This window comes from Artemia franciscana, chromosome 18 (genome assembly GCF_032884065.1).
Source record: "Artemia franciscana chromosome 18, ASM3288406v1, whole genome shotgun sequence".
NCBI classification, from domain to species: domain Eukaryota; kingdom Metazoa; phylum Arthropoda; class Branchiopoda; order Anostraca; family Artemiidae; genus Artemia; species Artemia franciscana.
Window position 1 is genome coordinate 5,998,245 of NC_088880.1, and position 17,540 is coordinate 6,015,784.

Consider the following 17,540-nt stretch of genomic DNA (forward strand, 5'->3'; position numbering starts at 1 on the left):
GACTTCCGTTAGAACCTTGCTTTTGATATTTAACTTTCAAACAGTTCATGGTAACTAACTGTAGTAAGGAGCGACCCGGCTCAATAGTAACCGAAACTCTAAAAAACGGAATTTTGATACCAATAGTTACATCAAAAGAATCGCATTTTAATGCTGACTTTAAATATATAAGTTTTATCGAGTTTAGTCTTACCCATTAAAAGTTACGCGCCTGAGAAAATTTCCTTTATTTTACAAAATAGGGAGAACCCCCCCCCTAAAAGTCATAGACAAAAATCACACCATCAGATTCAGCGTATCAAAGAACCCCTACTGTAGAAGTTTCAAGCTCCTATCTATAAAAATGTGGAATTTTGTATTTTTTGCCAAAAGACAGATCACGGATGCGTGTTTATTTGTTTCTTTGTTTGTTTTTTGTTTTTTTCCCAGGGGTGATCATATTGACCCAGTGATCCTAGAATTGCGTGAGAGGGCTCATTCTAACGCAAATTAAAAGTTCTAGTGCCCTTTTTTAGTGACCGAAAAATTGGAGGGCACCTAGGCCCCCTCCCACGCTCATTTTTTAACCAAACTCACTGGATGAAAATTTTGAGATAGCCATTTTTTTCAGCATAGTCGAAAAACCTAATAACTATGTTTTTGGGGAAGACTTAATCCCCACAGTCCCCGGGGGAGGGGCTGCAAGTTACAAACTTTGACCGTTGTTTATATATATAGTAATGGTTATTGAGAATTGTACAGACGTTTTCAGGGGGACTTTTCCATGTTGGGGACAGAGAGGGCTAGGGGAGGGGGTTACGTGGGAGGACCTTTCCACGGAGGAATTTAGTATAAGGGAAGAGTATTTCCATGAAGGGAGCGGAGGATTTTCTAGCATTATTAAAAAAGCCATCTCAACCTTTCTTCCATTATAGCCCTAGAAAGCGGGATTGAACTGCATACGCTCTGTAAGATTTGGCAAAACCCGGTTTGTCTAATGATTAATCCTAATGAAATATACCGAATAATCCTGAAAATTGTACTTTATTAACAAAATAATGTGAACTAAATCAGAAAATTACTAAAATTAGGCCGCCAAGAACACACAGTTGTCACTAAGAATCACGTTGAAAGGAACTCTGCCTTATGCCGTCACTGCCAACCGCCAGATGTACTCCACCAAATATGATCTTAAATGGTGGCGGGCTGTACGTCAGTACCGTTTATTCCTCCATTTTGTGGAGCCCAACATACCTTCTACTTTGTGGGTAGGTGCACCTGTTTCTGGGTCGACAAAATTCTTACTGTGGTTCACCCTCAAATATGTGAACCCTAGTTTCTCCAGCTCAGCTGTGTCGCAGCCCCTCAAACAATCAGAAACGATTGTGGGTCCTGGCTCAATCCTGAGCTGAATTTGTTGGAGTACTTGAATAAAGACAGTGAACCGGTTTTTCGCAGATTCAACAGGTCTTACAGAGCGTAATTTTTGAGTACATTCCGTTTAACAGACAAGTAGCCCTATTATCATTATTATATATATATATATATATATATATATATATATATATATATATATATATATATATATATATATATATATATATATATATATATATATATCTATATATATATATATCTATATATATATATATATATATATATATATATATATATATATATATATATATATATATATATATATATCTATATATATATCTATATATATATATATATATATATATATATCTATATAATATATATATCTATATAATATATATATATATAATATATATATATATATATATATATATATATATATATATATATATATATATATATATATATATATATATATATATATATATATATATATATATATATATATATATATATATATATATATATATATATCCTAGGCAGTTCAATTGTCAAGGGGCCTTGATAATTATAAAAGCTTCACTATTACATTTAAGCATGTAATTGCAAAATAAGGTCATAAATTTGAAATACTCCATTAGCTGTCCCAATATGTAAAATTTTCAATGCGAATGATATTAATGGTGATGCAAAGTCGTAAGACAAAATGCAGCTGTTAACTAAGTAATGGGACAGTTCAATTAATAAATTATGATGGTCTTTTCAATTCTTTCCACTTTTTTACTTTATCTATGCTACTAGGCACACATACAGAATCGTTTTACCAATTACCTTCTCGGCAGAAAATCATAAGCTGTTCAAATATTAGGAAAAAATCATTCTATACATATCCCGTATAGGATAATATTCCATATACATTTTTAGAATGTAACGCTAATTCAGTCATTAATACGATCATAAAATATGCTTTATTATAATTTGTAATACTTATTACATTTTATAAATGTTCTTAAGCTAAACAATAACTTAAATATTACCTTTCAACTTTTGCTATTAAACGAGCAATAATTGTATTATTTAATACAATTATTATTTAATTCATTTAACTATCTGTAATTTTTTCTTTCGAAAGTGGCATTATTTGTAATACAACGTTTTTCGGTGCGAAAAAATGACCTAGACAGGTCATAACTTCGATAAAATTCGTTTCCCGCTCCCATTTCCCTTTAAATTTTTAATAAATCTTCTGCTGTCTAAAATTAAAAACCCCTTAAGGTTCACAGCCTTAAGTATAAGTACCGTGGGTTTTTCAAAACGTAATTTGTTTGTTGATAAATAAGTTTGTTCCGAGCTTTTACAGAAGACATTCTTGTTTGATATATCTGAAGCGTGTTTGCGATTCTAACTTGCTTTGCATTAAATGCTACGCATTACGGCAGAACATTTACAATAAAAATGGGTATATCAGGGAACCCATCTTCGCTCGGCGGTAACAGTTCGTTTAATACGATTGTTCATAATAAGATAATTATAAAAAAACAACCTAGATGGGTCGAGATTACGGAAAAGTTTTTTTTCACATGAATGACATGGCAAATACCCAGACGTTCAATACCTTAATAATTTTACTTTCTATAGCGAATAAATAAAATTTAAGTTGTTTTGCAAAAGAAACTAAAAAATCTTTCTTTTCACTGACCGAAGCTCGGTCATCTGATACTTAGCCTAATATCAATAAAAACATTTCAACTATAACCATTTTACAATAGAATATTTTTGGTTAAATAATAATTCAATAACAAAATCAAAGAGAAATTTAATAGAAGCTAAATTTTTAATTGAGACAGTGCAATAAATAATATATATATATATATATATATATATATATATATATATATATATATATATATATATATATATATATATATATATATATATACATCTATATATTACGGAGCTCTGCATGACGCCCTTCTATATTCATCATGGTTACCGTATTTTCGTTCTTCTAATCGTTCAGATATTAAACAACTCTTTTTTTTAACTTTTTTTTAACCGAAATATTTCTGAACATTGTGTTGGAAGAGTATTTTCACATCACAATTAATCCCTGGAAAAGCCTTAATAATGAGCCATCTATCTAATTCAAGACGTGAAAATCATCTATTCTGGATGACATCCAAATTTCAAAAAGGCAAGTAGTCAAGTATCCAGGAAACTATAACAAAATGAATGTCATGTTTTTTTTCTTTTTTGTATATAATGCATTTAACGTATTAGAAGAAATGAACTAAGACATTAGACAAAGGAAATCATTGATAGCATAGACAATAGAATGGTTATCGACAAAGGCAAAACACGAAGTATGTGTATTAAAACAAGAAAAACAGCCGTGGGTGCGAAAAAGGTCTCAATGGAGATCTGTGTTTGGGAGCTTCGAATTTTATAAAAATGATCTTTTTTTCTTCTGAAATGGGTTAGATAATTTTCTGGTTATACAGTGTGTGCAGTTATTTTTCTGTTGTTTCCTTCTTTTCTTAATTCCATTATCGTCTATAATTCAATGCTTTTTGTTGCTTTTTGCTTTTTGTTTTTTTGCTTTTTGTTGGGAAATAAATTTTCCCTTTTAGGAATGCATCACAAATTTTAAATAAATCAAAAATCTGTTTATATGCATTTTTGTTACGTTTCTACTAGTCAGACAAACATTTCAGGGAGGGAGGGGGGGGGGGTTGAACCTATGTTTCACCAATCTGGGGCCAAATGAATAGAAGGCCGGCGTCGACTAAGGCGGGAAAGGTCATAAGATAAGAGTTTAAAGGAAATCGAAACTTCATGAGAGGGGGTAAAATGAACTATTTTACGGGTTGGGCGAGAGGAAGAGCGTGCACAGCTGAGTTGTGACTCAGTGTGACCAGACCACACGTGACTTGGGTGCTGTGATGAGTTTTTATTAGGAGTAACATCAAATCTCACAGTTGACATTATTTAATTAATTAATTTAAATAAACTCTATTGATGTAGGGTTTTTGTAAAATCTGCTAACACTTAGACAATTCCACCTCCCAAAACTATTGTCAGTGTCACCCCAGAAGATGCATCTGACATTTCCACACTTCTGAGAAAATTCCCATAAACCGCTTGCCAGAGGAGAGGATACAGTGTCATAAATAAATTTGAATAATTAGTCCTTGAATAATTTTAGAATTTGGTGCGAGCACCCCACGCTTTCATTTTTCAAAATAGCTTAGCAAAATAGAAACCTCTTTGAGAACAGCTTAGCAAACGGATTTTGGCAATTATCCAAAAAGTGTGAAAATGTCGACGTCAAGTGTGAAAAATGAAACTGTGGGGTGCTCACGCCATATTCTAAAACTATTCAAGAACGTTTATGGCACTATATCTTTCAATATGAATGTTAAGAACCCATTACCATGATTACCAGGAAGTATTAATGAGTTATTTTGTCATCAGCACCTCACATATTTATTTTTAGTTCGAAAAATATAATTTCTCTGGGTATGGATTTTTTTTTGCAAATAAAGTTTTAACATATTGAATTAAAGACAAGTTAAGATCCAGCAAATCTAAAGGTCATTTCTTCTGCTTAAAATGCATATTAGCCCCCCCCCCCCGAGCTTTTTCGATTAAATTTCAACTTCACAATAATATTTCATTTTTTGGTCAATTTTGACCCAAAAAATATACCAATCACCGTAAAGCTAAGCTGTGAAAGAAGATAGTACATATGAATTCTGTCAGGCAAAAATGAACAATCACGAGGATTTCTGATTTAGAGAAATTTGAAATTTGTTATTTCAAGTGTATAGATAGAAACTTCTATTTATTGTAACTAGAGACAGATTTGACTTTGTTTCTCTAGGTCAATGTTTTTTTTGGCGCTTCTATTTAAAAATGTGTTTTCCCAAATAGCTAATTTAAACGATGGTTGATTTTAAACTGATTTAATAAATTTTTACTAATTTAAGAAAGCCCCTCAACAAATTTTGAAGCACTTCAGACCATTAAGATTAAAAAATCACATCGAAGTTAAAAAAAAAAATAGTGTCCTATGAATTTCACATATCAATCGTTTCTAAAAAATTCTGATATCCCAAAGATTCGTTTTTGTAGAGCTCACTAAACCGTAGAGTCCTAAGGCAATGGTCTAGATTGGCCTCATTGCGACCACGGCCCTGAATATAATACAATTTTCCATTCAGGAAAAAAATAACTAAGAAGCGAAACGAAAATTCACCCACACGAAAAAATAATCTTAGCTAGCGCACAAAAAATATGGGTAACTTACACAAGTGAGAATTGGCGCTAGCTTCGACGAAAAAAAAATAATCAGCGTCATCTAGTGTTTGGTATTGCTTGGCATTTTTTTTTAAAATAATGCCAAAGAATCAGTTTAACTGGTGCAATGGTGTATGCAGGGGGAGGACCATTACGGGATTTAAACTCTCCCCCACTCCAAATTTTTGCCCAACTCGCAAAAACATAATAAAAACTTTTTTAATGCACTTTATAAAGTCAATCTTTGTACCCCCCCCCCGCACTAAAAAAACTGGATGCATTCTTGAATTTGTCTAATTGGTAAAAATATAGTGCAGCGATCAACGGTTGATCTCAGTTTCTAACTCGATTGAAGTTTTTTTCTCTTTTTTACGCTTTTTTTTACTGTAGTGCTAGTTCCCTTTCTTGTAAGTTATCCACACTCTTTGCGGCGACGTATAATTTGGCAGTGAAGGCGAAATTTGCACATAGAATAAAATTTTGCAGACTTGAATTACCTTCTTTTGTCGGCAAAACCACCTTCTCCTGAGTCTCAGTATGCTTCAATTTATCTACTGAGAAATTCGTAACTCCATCGAGCATTTGCTGGCGTTGCTTTTCGTTGGCAATATCTAAAAATAAATATAAATTTTAAACAGTTTCATCTAAAGGCAGATGTAAAAGAGTGTGCAAGTGGTGTAGCCCAGGGACACGCCCGATCCCTCGGGAATTCTTGATCCCTTCAACAGAAGGCCCCTTCGATCCCTCTTACAGAAAACCATAGGGTGTTATTTTCTTAAACGACTAAGTGAAGTTGGGCTTTCCCACCTGAAAATAAACTTATTAAAAAGGAATCCTGATTACGCCCCCGTTACCACCAAATTGAAAAACCTTTCTGTTTTTCTTTTGGCGAGCCATTGCTTTTAAATACGGTGGAAAATTTAATATGGGTAAGATATCTTTGACGGACCGTTAGAGGAGCGAAGGGAGCCAGAGGGCAGCTGAATATCAGCAAAAATAATCACCCTCTCTAGCTGGCCAGTTGCCCCAATATTTCGAAGATCCCTAGTTATTCTCTTCGCCACTTTTTTTTAGCCATTCTCTTCGCCTATTTTTTTTTCAACAAAATTTTTTCAAACACTTTTTTTTTCAAAACAAAAGAGATAATTAATTGTAAGCCTTAGACGTAACGATTTTTCCAAGTTCAGCTAATCAAAATTATTGTTAATGGGGAGGGAGGGAGGTTTTGATCCTTTAGCTGCAAAAATAGAACGCCTCAGAATGGATCGTTTTAAGAAGAAACGATTTAGCCATTGAGTTACGCCCTGCCCTCCCTATCCCATATTAATGTTATTAATAACTTCTATTTGAAATTTGTTACATAGTTAAAGTACCTAAGATAAAGAATAAAAACTTTTTTTACACACACTGAACCCATATCTAAAAACCACGATTTCTTAATATTTCTTTTAGGCGTTTCAAGATTCCGAAGTTTTCAGGGCAGTACCACATTCTTGTCAGTGTTGCCACGTCGAACCGCAAAATAAATAAGCGAAACTAATTAGCTAATTTAAATTCCCAAAGACTATTACACTTTCATAGGAAAGCTAGACCTTCTTAAGCTGTTTAGTGCCGTACGTTTTTGCTGATTTTGCCAATTTTCAGCCATGTTTCATCTTTTCATATTTGGCACCCAGTTATACCAAAAATATCATAACTGCAACTGGATATCATTTTAATTAAAAATTAAATTTCTGGCTTTTTTCTAATTTTTAAAAATATACATATGCTTATGTCAGTTCCCGCTTAACCAATTCAAACAACAAGATTTTAATTACACCGTCCTTGGTATTTTCAGAAAAACAGCATACTTTTTTGGAAAGAGTTGACCAGCATATTAATAACACAAAGATTATTAGCAGTAAAGAATGCATCAAGTCATCACGCGAAATTCCACAGCTCAAATTTAATGTAACCTTACAACCTTAATTTAAGTCTTGAGAAGCACCTAATGATAACATTTAATCAAAGAAAAAGCTGCGGATGGGATAAGGAGTTGCGTACCATCCGTTCTTGGTGTACATGACGTTGTGTCTCTGAACACCCATCGTATATACTACAACTTTGGCCAAAATGACCCAGTGCACGAAAACACAGCCTTAGAATCAGGAACATAAAAAGGGGGTTGGGGCGAGGGGTTCATATCTCCCCACATACGAAATTTATCCAAATATCAGAATATTTTCTATTCTATTTTTATCCCCCTCCCCCCCCAAAAAAAAAAAACGACAAATAATTGCTGCGCACGTTGATTTGCGCAAAAATTGAGTCAGACAAAGACTATTATGGAAGAGTAGAAACACAGTGGCGTCTATCCACCAAAAATACGGGGAAGGCAAAATAGTTTTCCATTTTTTTCAAAGAAAATGCTAGAAAAGGCACTTTTCAGTTAACCTCTTACCCCCAAGAAAAAATTCTTTTCAAAATCTAAGGTGGAAGGACGAAAATTTCTAGACAAGCCATTTGTCTCCACTCCCGCTCCCGCCAATGTAAAGACGACCACAGTTTGCACAGGGATCATTTAAATTTTTATTGCCAAATTAGGATACTCAGAACCTGTTTTAGATTGACTTGGAAGATAAGCCAAAGAATACAGTTTACAGATATAAGAGGAAATTTAAATCCATTTAAAAAAAGAAAGAAAAACAAACGCCATCTATCACTGCCTAGCAGTATTGTTAGGTTACTAAGAATAAGAACGTAGAAAAAAGAGACTAAACTAGCCTAAGTTCTGCATACTAACCTAGTCTTAATTATTTTAAAATCAATTAGAAATAGTTGAAACCAAAGGCATCTATCTGGTTTCAGGAAACCTAAATATAAAACAATGTCATACGAATGAAGAACATTAATAAATTGTCAATAAATGACATTGATGAATACAAGTCAAGAGAAAGTCTTAACTGGTATTCAACATGACTGATTAACTCAAGAGCTAAAACTGCTTTAACCTGTTAAGCTGTTACGTTCTGCATACTAACCTAGTCCTAATTATTTTATAATCAATTAGAAATAGTTGAAAACAAAAACGTCTATATAAAAGTGGAGAACTTGGTAAAGAGCGATGTAGCCTCTATGCATTCTTGTTTTCCCAGCTACTTCGTACAGATGGAATGACCTTAGAAACATATGAGAGCTAATTTGATTGGAAATTGAAAGTTCTAGTGCACTTTTTAAAAGTCAAAAATTATAGGATTCCAGTAAGATGAAATTTTTGACAAAGAAGCCGTATTTAAAGGAATCTTTTACTGGTAAGCAGGGGCTCAAGCAAGCTCAAAATTACGAAGAGGGCAGATAGAAGAAACACCGAAATTTTATACATACAGTTCACATAAGAGATAATAATCTATACCAAATAATAAGCAAAAATCTCAAAAATTTCAAGATTTCAGAGGGAGGCATGAGATAAAAAATTTTCCACTAGAATATGCAAGGAAAGGAGGGTGCTGTTTTAAGCCCAAATCTCCTCAATTTTCTTTTTTTTTTTACTAAAAGGCAATGTTAAGAAATATAAAAGACTTGAATAAATAACAGATCCTCGAGAAGGTATCCCTTCCCCCCCCTCAAGAGTACAACATATATGGATGCAAAATAGTTACAAGTAACGAAAAAAAAAAATATTCGAAAAAGGGGAAAAAAGAGAAAAAAATAATCAGAAGATCTAAAGCAAACGTTTATGATATACCACTAAAAACTTGTTGATATAAATTAAGTAGGTTATTGCAATTATTTGTTAAATCAATTGTATTATCAGCTACCAGTAACATATACTTTTCTGTTGGTTCATTTTGCACTGGGATCCTTTATATTTTTTCTGCCGAATTTAAGATATTGAAAACCTGTTTTAGATTAACTTGGAAGATAAACCAAAAACTACAGGTAACGTATACAAGAGAAAACTTAAGTGTGTATATAAAAAAATCAACGCCATCTATCACTGCCTAGCAATATTGTTAGGTTAATAACGTAATAAGACAAAACTATTCGATCAGTTCGGTCATGTTTATTCCATTCCATTAGGATATGCAACGAAAGGAGGATGTTGTTTTCAGCCCAAAATCTAAACATTTTTTTTTTTTTTTTTTTTTTTTTTTTTACTAGAGGTTGATCTTAAGAAATAAAATAAAAGGTTGAATAAATAGCAGACAGTCCGAAGGGCACCCTCCCCCTCAAGAGGGGAGTTCACAGAATCATCTATTTTTGCTATATACATAACACAGTAGCAAGTACAGAATCAAAATATTCGAAAATTTAAATAGCATTTAAAGAGGAAATAGTAATAGAAAAATCTGAAGCGAACGTTTATGATGATACTATGAAAAGCCTGTGGGCATAAATTAAGTAGGTTATTACAACTATCTGCTAAATCAGTCGTTCAGCTACCAGTAACATATACTTTTCTGTTGTTTCAATATGTTTCAAGGTATCAGCGTTAAATTTTTGACCGCCATGGATCAGTTCCACATGTTGCCTTTCTTGTTTCACATCTGTGCGCTTTAACGAGTCATTGAACCCAGTGAACCGGCGCCTTCTTTAATATTATTAATAATTGTTTCCTTTTTTTACTTGACTGACTTGTTATTTTGCCAAAATATGTGTGAATTTTCGCAAAATGAACTAAGATGGGAACTGCTTTAAGAGGTGTCTTCAGAAAGTAGACATTTCAAAATAATGGCGTCAGGCGGGCACTAGGGCAAAAGCTCGAGGGTCTTATTTTGGAGGGACACTATATTTTGGCAATAGTGAACTAACATAAAAAAAAAAAAAACCTAACGATCTGAACTAAACGGAGAAAACTGTAAGGACTGAAATTCAAAGGTAGAGGCAAGGCGATATCTAGCGGGGGTTTACCGGGTTTGAACCCCATAAATTCTTTTCAGACTAGTAAAAAAGTAAAAAACTCATATTAACAAATTTTATGCGCTTCTATAGTCTTTTTAAACCCCACCTTAAACAAATATAGCCCCCCTCCGAACAAAAATTCTGCATAAGCTATAGAGTAAAGGAGAGAAGGAAATATTCTATCTCTCTGAATTGGTGTAACTTGTTTATGTAATTAAACCATTCACCATCAACGCACGTTCACACTTCACACGAGACAAAAGTTTTCTCTGTACTATTTGGTTTTTAGGTTTACTCTCCGATTTGTTTGTTTGTTTTTATCCGGTTTGTTTCGTTCAGACAGTGCACACGTGTTTCCTTTTAGCCTTTTCTTACAGCGCTGAAGAAGAGGGATGGTTTTTTCCTCCAGTATTTTCGCTGGCCTTATAAAAACGCCTTTCTTGCGTTTCTTCTTTTTTTTTGGGGGGGGGGGAGCCAATTTGGTATACGAAACTATTTCTAAAAAGTCCGGAGTTAAATATAAGAAAAATGAGACTTAAGGACACATAAAATCAAGATGCAAATTCAGAAAAAAAGTGAAAGCAAAAAAAACTTCACTAAAAGAAACCCTAATAATTTCAAAATCGATTCCGATCGGAGTCTATATGAATCCAGGTCAGTGCGACTCGTGGCTAGGGCAGAAAATAAAGAATTTCACAATCACTAGCCCCCCCCCCCCCCTGGTCCTGTTGAGACTATCTAGTAAAATGGCAATGTTAGTCTGAATTTATAGTTTCATTCTAATGCAGAAGGACGTCAGTTTGTCTAAATTTCGCGCTTGCAGACGGGGATGAAATATGCATGAGTTTGCCGAAAAACAAGTTAGTTTCTAGCCAACTTTGAATAGAAGAACCCGTCGTGGAGGAAAATAAGGCACATTTCGTTATGAAGTACAGCCCAAAAAAAGTCAGCGAAAAAAAAAAAAACAACTAAAATGTCAGTCTTTATCGCTTAAATGAAATTGAAAGGCAACGACTGGTATAAACTAATGCAAATTGCAAAACGTTATACAATATCATAAAGTTATAAGATATGATAAAATTATATCATAAAGTTACAAGATGATGGTATGAAGCAGACATATATTCAAGAAGTGCGGCGGGGGTAGAGGTTGGACAACCCCCAAAAACAAATCCGCAGAGATTTACGATTTATTCTCACAAATTTCCGTTTAATTTGTTTACTTTTAAGTTATTTTAAGTAGCCCCCCTCTCCAAAAAATAAAACTACGTACCTGATATAGAGGCAAGTCATGAATTCTGATAGCACAGTTATTGTTAAAAAAAAAAGCGACTGACCTGCGCAATTTTCGGAAACTGAATTGAAAAAAACCTATTGTTTAGAAGCTAATTTAAGTAGAAATATATTTTCCTGTAATAAATATTCCATTCGTAATTTTGAGTTGGACAACGTTCAACTTTCAAGCTTAATATATGTGATTAGCCAATCACAGTAAAAATTAAAGACACAATTTTTTAAAATTAGAAGAGGTGGAAGCTTATTACAACAGTTTTCCTGTCAGTAAGATAAACCTGGCGAAATATACGAAGACATTATTATTAAGGGCGGGATGATGAAATAGATTCGATGCTCAGGGCATGAAGGCCCATTGCAACCCATTCCAAGACAAAGTGTTTAGTGGGCAAAAGCTGAGAACATATTGAGCGTTTATACAAACCTTTCATATCAATTCTTGCTATTTTAACTTTCGCTTCAGCAGTACAAGTATAAGCACTAATATCAGTTTTCATACAATTGATTTATTATATTGATAGCAATTGTATTACATATTAAGTTAGTGTATGTTAATAATATTAATAAACTATACGTATATTAGTTAATTTACAATATATTATAAATTTATATTATAAATATATTACAAACAATTATACAATTATTATATGTTATACATATTATAAATATTTAATAATATATAAATAATAATATACATATTATATATAAACAATTATAAATACATTATAAATAACTTATATTAACATATAATAAAATCTACTTTCTTAAAACACATTGGCCTGCCATAACAATCAAAAATGGGTTTTTTAATGCCAAACGAAAAACGAAATAAACAAAAAGCGAAAAACCCCGTTTTTGATCGTTTTCTTAGATTATAATAAGATTTACACTATATATTAATAAATTATGTCAATAATATAAGATAATAATATCAATCTTCATAATATAATTATTATCGTTAGGCGTCACTATGGCGTGTCTTGGCCATAAGACAGAGAGGTAGATTTTTAGTGGAAGTTGGTGCAAAAAAGAGCCAGAATTTTGGACAAAAGTGAAACAAAAATAAACAAAACGAGGTCATCGCCTACCCTCACCTCATGTGTAGGAAATTCAACAATTTACCAACCGTATGGCCTTCCTACTGTTCATCAATATTAATATTTATCTTATTAATACGTCAATTTCAAGGTAAATAGAGAATAATATACGGAAAGGAATTTCACGTGGCGTGCATATGTAATTTTTTAAGATTTAAGCACAAATCCAAGCTGTCCCTTCTGAGCTGATGTAATTCAAAAGCCACCACGTAACGAAAAATCGTTTATGTAAGGAAAGTAGTCCCGTAAAATACGGTTTTGAGCTGTTATTTGATCAGCATAAGTGTTTTTGGCACCAAAATGCTCAGTTCGGCTAAATTCAACCATGCAGAAAAACCCCTTCTTTAAGGGGAAAAAGGGGGATCCCGAACTTAAATTTCTACAAGATTTTCTGGATTGGAAGGTCATTTCCTAATAATTCAAGACCGGAGAGACAAAGAATGACTTCAGACTGAGATATTCTATCGCTGAGTACCTCATTTCCTCACACGATCTCAGAATAATCTCAGGCGAGGTCAGAAGAGATAAAAATACCATTTGTGGTATTATTTTCCAATTTTGATGACATTTTTGGTCTCTCCTGACTTGAACTAATAAATAACAACCTTTCAACTATATTTCTTTTCAATTATGTATTATTTCATTATAATACCACAAATGGTATTTTTTACCTCTTCTGACCTCGCAAAGGGGGAAATGGATTTCGTTCAACTTCGACCGAAACAATAATTTTTTTACAAATTGGCAACTCTGTCTTAAATACTGGTAGTAAAATATAAATTGGTGAGTAGTGTGAGACAAGCAAGGGACACACAAGTTACCTTCAGCTGCAGGTAATGAAACTTTTTCTTGTGTTTCTGTAGGGCGAAGCCGAGAGGCATCGAAGCTTTCTAGATCTTTTGCTATCACTTGAACCCTTTCCATTTTTATGTCTAAAAATTAAATAGCAAAATTTAAACAAAAATTCTGTGAGGTGATTTGGATGTGGTAAGGCAGAAGACAGCGGAAAAGGAAATTGTGGGTAAGGGATTTAAATTTATGTTTTTCTGGATATAACATTTATTTTTAATCAATTAACAATTAATTAACTTGACTACAGTTAATCCAAATTTGTCAATTTAACTAACTATAATTGATTTAACCTAATTGATTTCAAAAATAGGGGATAATGGAATTAACGTTTGAAGATTAACAAACAAATCAAATGGTTATAATCGTAATGGACATAGCTAGAGATTCTGACAAGGTTGGGAGAGGGGGAGGGGGATTTGCCATCTTTTGTGGTAACATAGTTTTAATTCGTGTTTTACGTAATGTAAATATTCTAGATTGTTTTATATCGATATATAAAGCTGAAATTAAATTTAAGAAATTAAACATAGATCAGGCTTTAAACTTTGTTTTTTTTCAATATCATATTTTTGCTCGTAACGTAAATCAAAAATACCCGATATGCCCCCGGTTTTATCTGAAAAAGCTGATTAATGAATAGAATATACGCAACAAAAGCGATTTTTTAGACTTGGCTCACACTGATGCGTTTTCGCGCGAAAATGGCCGATATTTATGTGATCGTCAAAATTTCATTCATTTATTTTTAATGAATGGGTTTAAAATGAATTATTTTTAATGAATCGGTTTACGCATTATAACGATTTAACGACTCCGTTCATACATTTCTGCTGAGCCACTGAAAGTTACATCTGTTATACTAAATTGAAAGTTTCTTAGAAAGATATATTGCAAAGAACTGAGAAACTAATCATATTTATCAGAAGTTGTCCATTGATGCGTGACAAAGGGCATAGGGGGCATTTTCAGGAAAATGATCATGGAAGATAAAAATTATATTTTTTTTACTAGGTACAGCTAGCCTAGGTTAATACAAGCTAGCTCTTTGAATATTTTCTTGGCTTCTAGAAGCTGAGTTAGCCCATTCCTATGTCTATGATGTTCAAATATCTCACAATAGTTTTCGCGCTTTGATGGCTTCAGCGAACTATTTATATGTTAACATTTTTACCATTTTATTGTATCCACTATTCGTGAGCCGTTTGGCGCTAAAAATTAAATCGCACCAGTGGGAACCAAGGGTTACACTCCTGATTGGATTCAATTTGGGATTGATTGGATTCTTAAAAATATAGATGCATTGGACATAAATAGGACACAGAAAAACAGTTTTCTAATAAAAATTGTTGGAAAAACAATATATCAGAACGGCTTCAAATTCTACATTAAAGAAAAGATTTCGTGCTAATTTCACTGGCTCAGCATTTTACATAGCTGAAAAAAAGCAAATACTCAACAGGTAAAAATACAAGAAAAAATTTGTTACTGTAGATAAAGCGCACTGTCTAACACGGAAGTATGACACTAATCTCTCTTTTCTGCATTAACAGGGTCACGGATACTGGGTTTTAAGCCAGTTACCAATCTATAGTCTTATGAAGAACTTTATGATTGGTCAGCCTTATCCAAACGGCTAAACAGATGCAGCGTTTTCTTTCAGCGTTTTGAGAACGTATACGAGCGAATGATAAGTTGGTTTTTTCATAGAAAAGGCACTGGATTCTAGGCAAAATATTTCAAATTTCTAAAACATTGACTCAACTAAGACAATTTGCTTGTGCAAGGTATCAAGTAGCATATTAGGTAAACTACTAAGTGATTCAACAAATTTTATATTGAAAAATTCAACATCCTAAAAAATCTCTCGAACTTAAAAAAACCAACCTAAATGACGATTAGAATGACTATTAGCCGAAAAAGAAATCCTAGTTTGAGAGCTGGCGTAAAATACCAACGTATCGAATAAATCCGATCGTTTTAAGCTTGAAAAACACTGCACCTGTGCAACCGTAAGTCAGACAAACTAAGCATCAATGACGGCTTTAGCCTCTTTTGCGCCTCGGGCAAAATCTTCATTACTCTCCTATATTTCCAAAATTTTCCAGACCAAATTTTGACAGAATTTCACGTGTTAGCACTATTTTTCTATTAAAAAATTTTCTTGCTGGCTTTTCTTACTTATGTTATTTAAGATATGAGAATAATGAAAATTTCGAATTCAATTTGCTTAGACGTACTGCCAACGTTACCCTCTATTTTATAAAAAAAAAATTAAATGCAAAATGATTACAACTGTTGGGTTTTTTTTGCGCCCCTAAAATTTCTGCTATCGGGACAAGTACTCCCCCCCCCCTCTAAAACCGCCTCTGCTAAGCACGGATTTTGTCTAAATCTATATTTGGATATTTTGAAACAGTAGTTGAGTAAAACCAGACCAAACGTCGAATCTTGAGAAAGTCAATATTGACCTGCAAAACAAGTTGTTATTTCCGGAGATTCTCAGGGCTAGTGAGAAAAAGAAACTTACTTTTTAGAAATTGACTAGAAAAAAATTAGCTACAAATTCTGAACAGACCCAAATATAGATCCAGAATTTGGCAGTACAGCGTTATATCCCAGACCCCCTGAAAACAAACAACTGAAATTACGCGATGAAATAATTATTTTTTGAAATATTCTAAAATACCATTGCTTTTATGACATCTCTCAGTAGCGCTAGGGTTTGATTCCCCTTCTACCCAGTTTTTTTTGTCATTAGATTGTTTCTGTTTGAACTGTTCAAACACGTTACATACGTCAAGAACTGTTCAACCAGGTCAAGACGATTCATAAAAAAATTGCTATAAAATCGTTTCTGTTTAACTTCTTTATAAAGCAATCAAAGAGGGGTTTCCAGGAATAACCTCCCTCGGGTGAACATTTCAGGGGGCGGCGCAGTGTATTACAAAGCTGTTCTTCAAGTACTTATGGAGGAGTCGTCTCCTCTTGAAGGTAATTCAACCGTGAAAACTTCGTTTTTAAAACTTGTGTAAACAAATAGGTTTAAAAATACATCACAACGCTCAATTAATACTTTCCGACACCACACAGACAATTATTTTAAGTTTAAAAATAAAGTTTAAGGTAAACAAAATTAGTAAAGTTGACTGATTTGTTAATACACTCCAATTCTAGGACCCCATTGTAGACCATACACCCCTCACCAGTTTAGGACTATAGCGCAGGACACATGTAGCGCTTTTACGCTGTTTTCTTTTTTAATAAGATATATTAGTAAATATCTAAAATTAACAGGCAGTTCTAATTTTAAAGTATTTTTTTCTCTTTAAGAAGATATATAAGTAGAAAATATTTCCTAGTTACGTCTGATTACACTTAGAAAATCTTAACTAATTAAATTACTAGTCTTTTATTAACTAGTTAAATTAGTTAGGGTCGTGCTGTTTCATTATCAAATTTCAGAATTTGTATAAACAGATAGTTTTAAAAGTACATCACAAGCCTCAATTATTGCTTTCAAACACCATACGAATCGTTATTTTCAGTAAAAAAAAGAAAAAAATTAAGGTGAGTAAAATTAGTAAAGCGGAATATTTAGCTTTCCTCAGTTAACCGAATTGTTAATGCAGCCAAATTATAGGATTCCAATATCAGGAGATACAATAACATATTTTAATATTAATATAATATATTTCTTGGTTGCTTCTGATTACAGCTATGCAATGTTCTTCTTGGATTAATTTAATTTAGCCTGAAATGCCA

General features: G+C 33.0%; 1 protein-coding gene across 21 annotated transcripts in view; it reads right to left on the reverse strand.

Annotated features, from left to right (window-relative positions):
• Nucleotides 1–17,540, reverse strand: part of LOC136038542 (repetitive organellar protein-like) — a 223,826-nt gene that overhangs the window by 4,885 nt on the left and 201,401 nt on the right. For 15 of the 21 annotated variants that reach the window (XM_065721691.1, XM_065721690.1, XM_065721689.1 and 12 more), the window contains 2 exons: nucleotides 13,748–13,858; nucleotides 6,153–6,266 (listed from right to left, as the gene is read on the reverse strand). In XM_065721691.1, the coding sequence (XP_065577763.1) occupies nucleotides 6,153–6,266; nucleotides 13,748–13,858 (225 nt within the window). The remainder of the gene's footprint in view (nucleotides 1–6,152; nucleotides 6,267–13,747; nucleotides 13,859–17,540) is intronic. The other 6 variants (XM_065721698.1, XM_065721699.1, XM_065721697.1 and 3 more) reach the window with 1 other exon arrangement.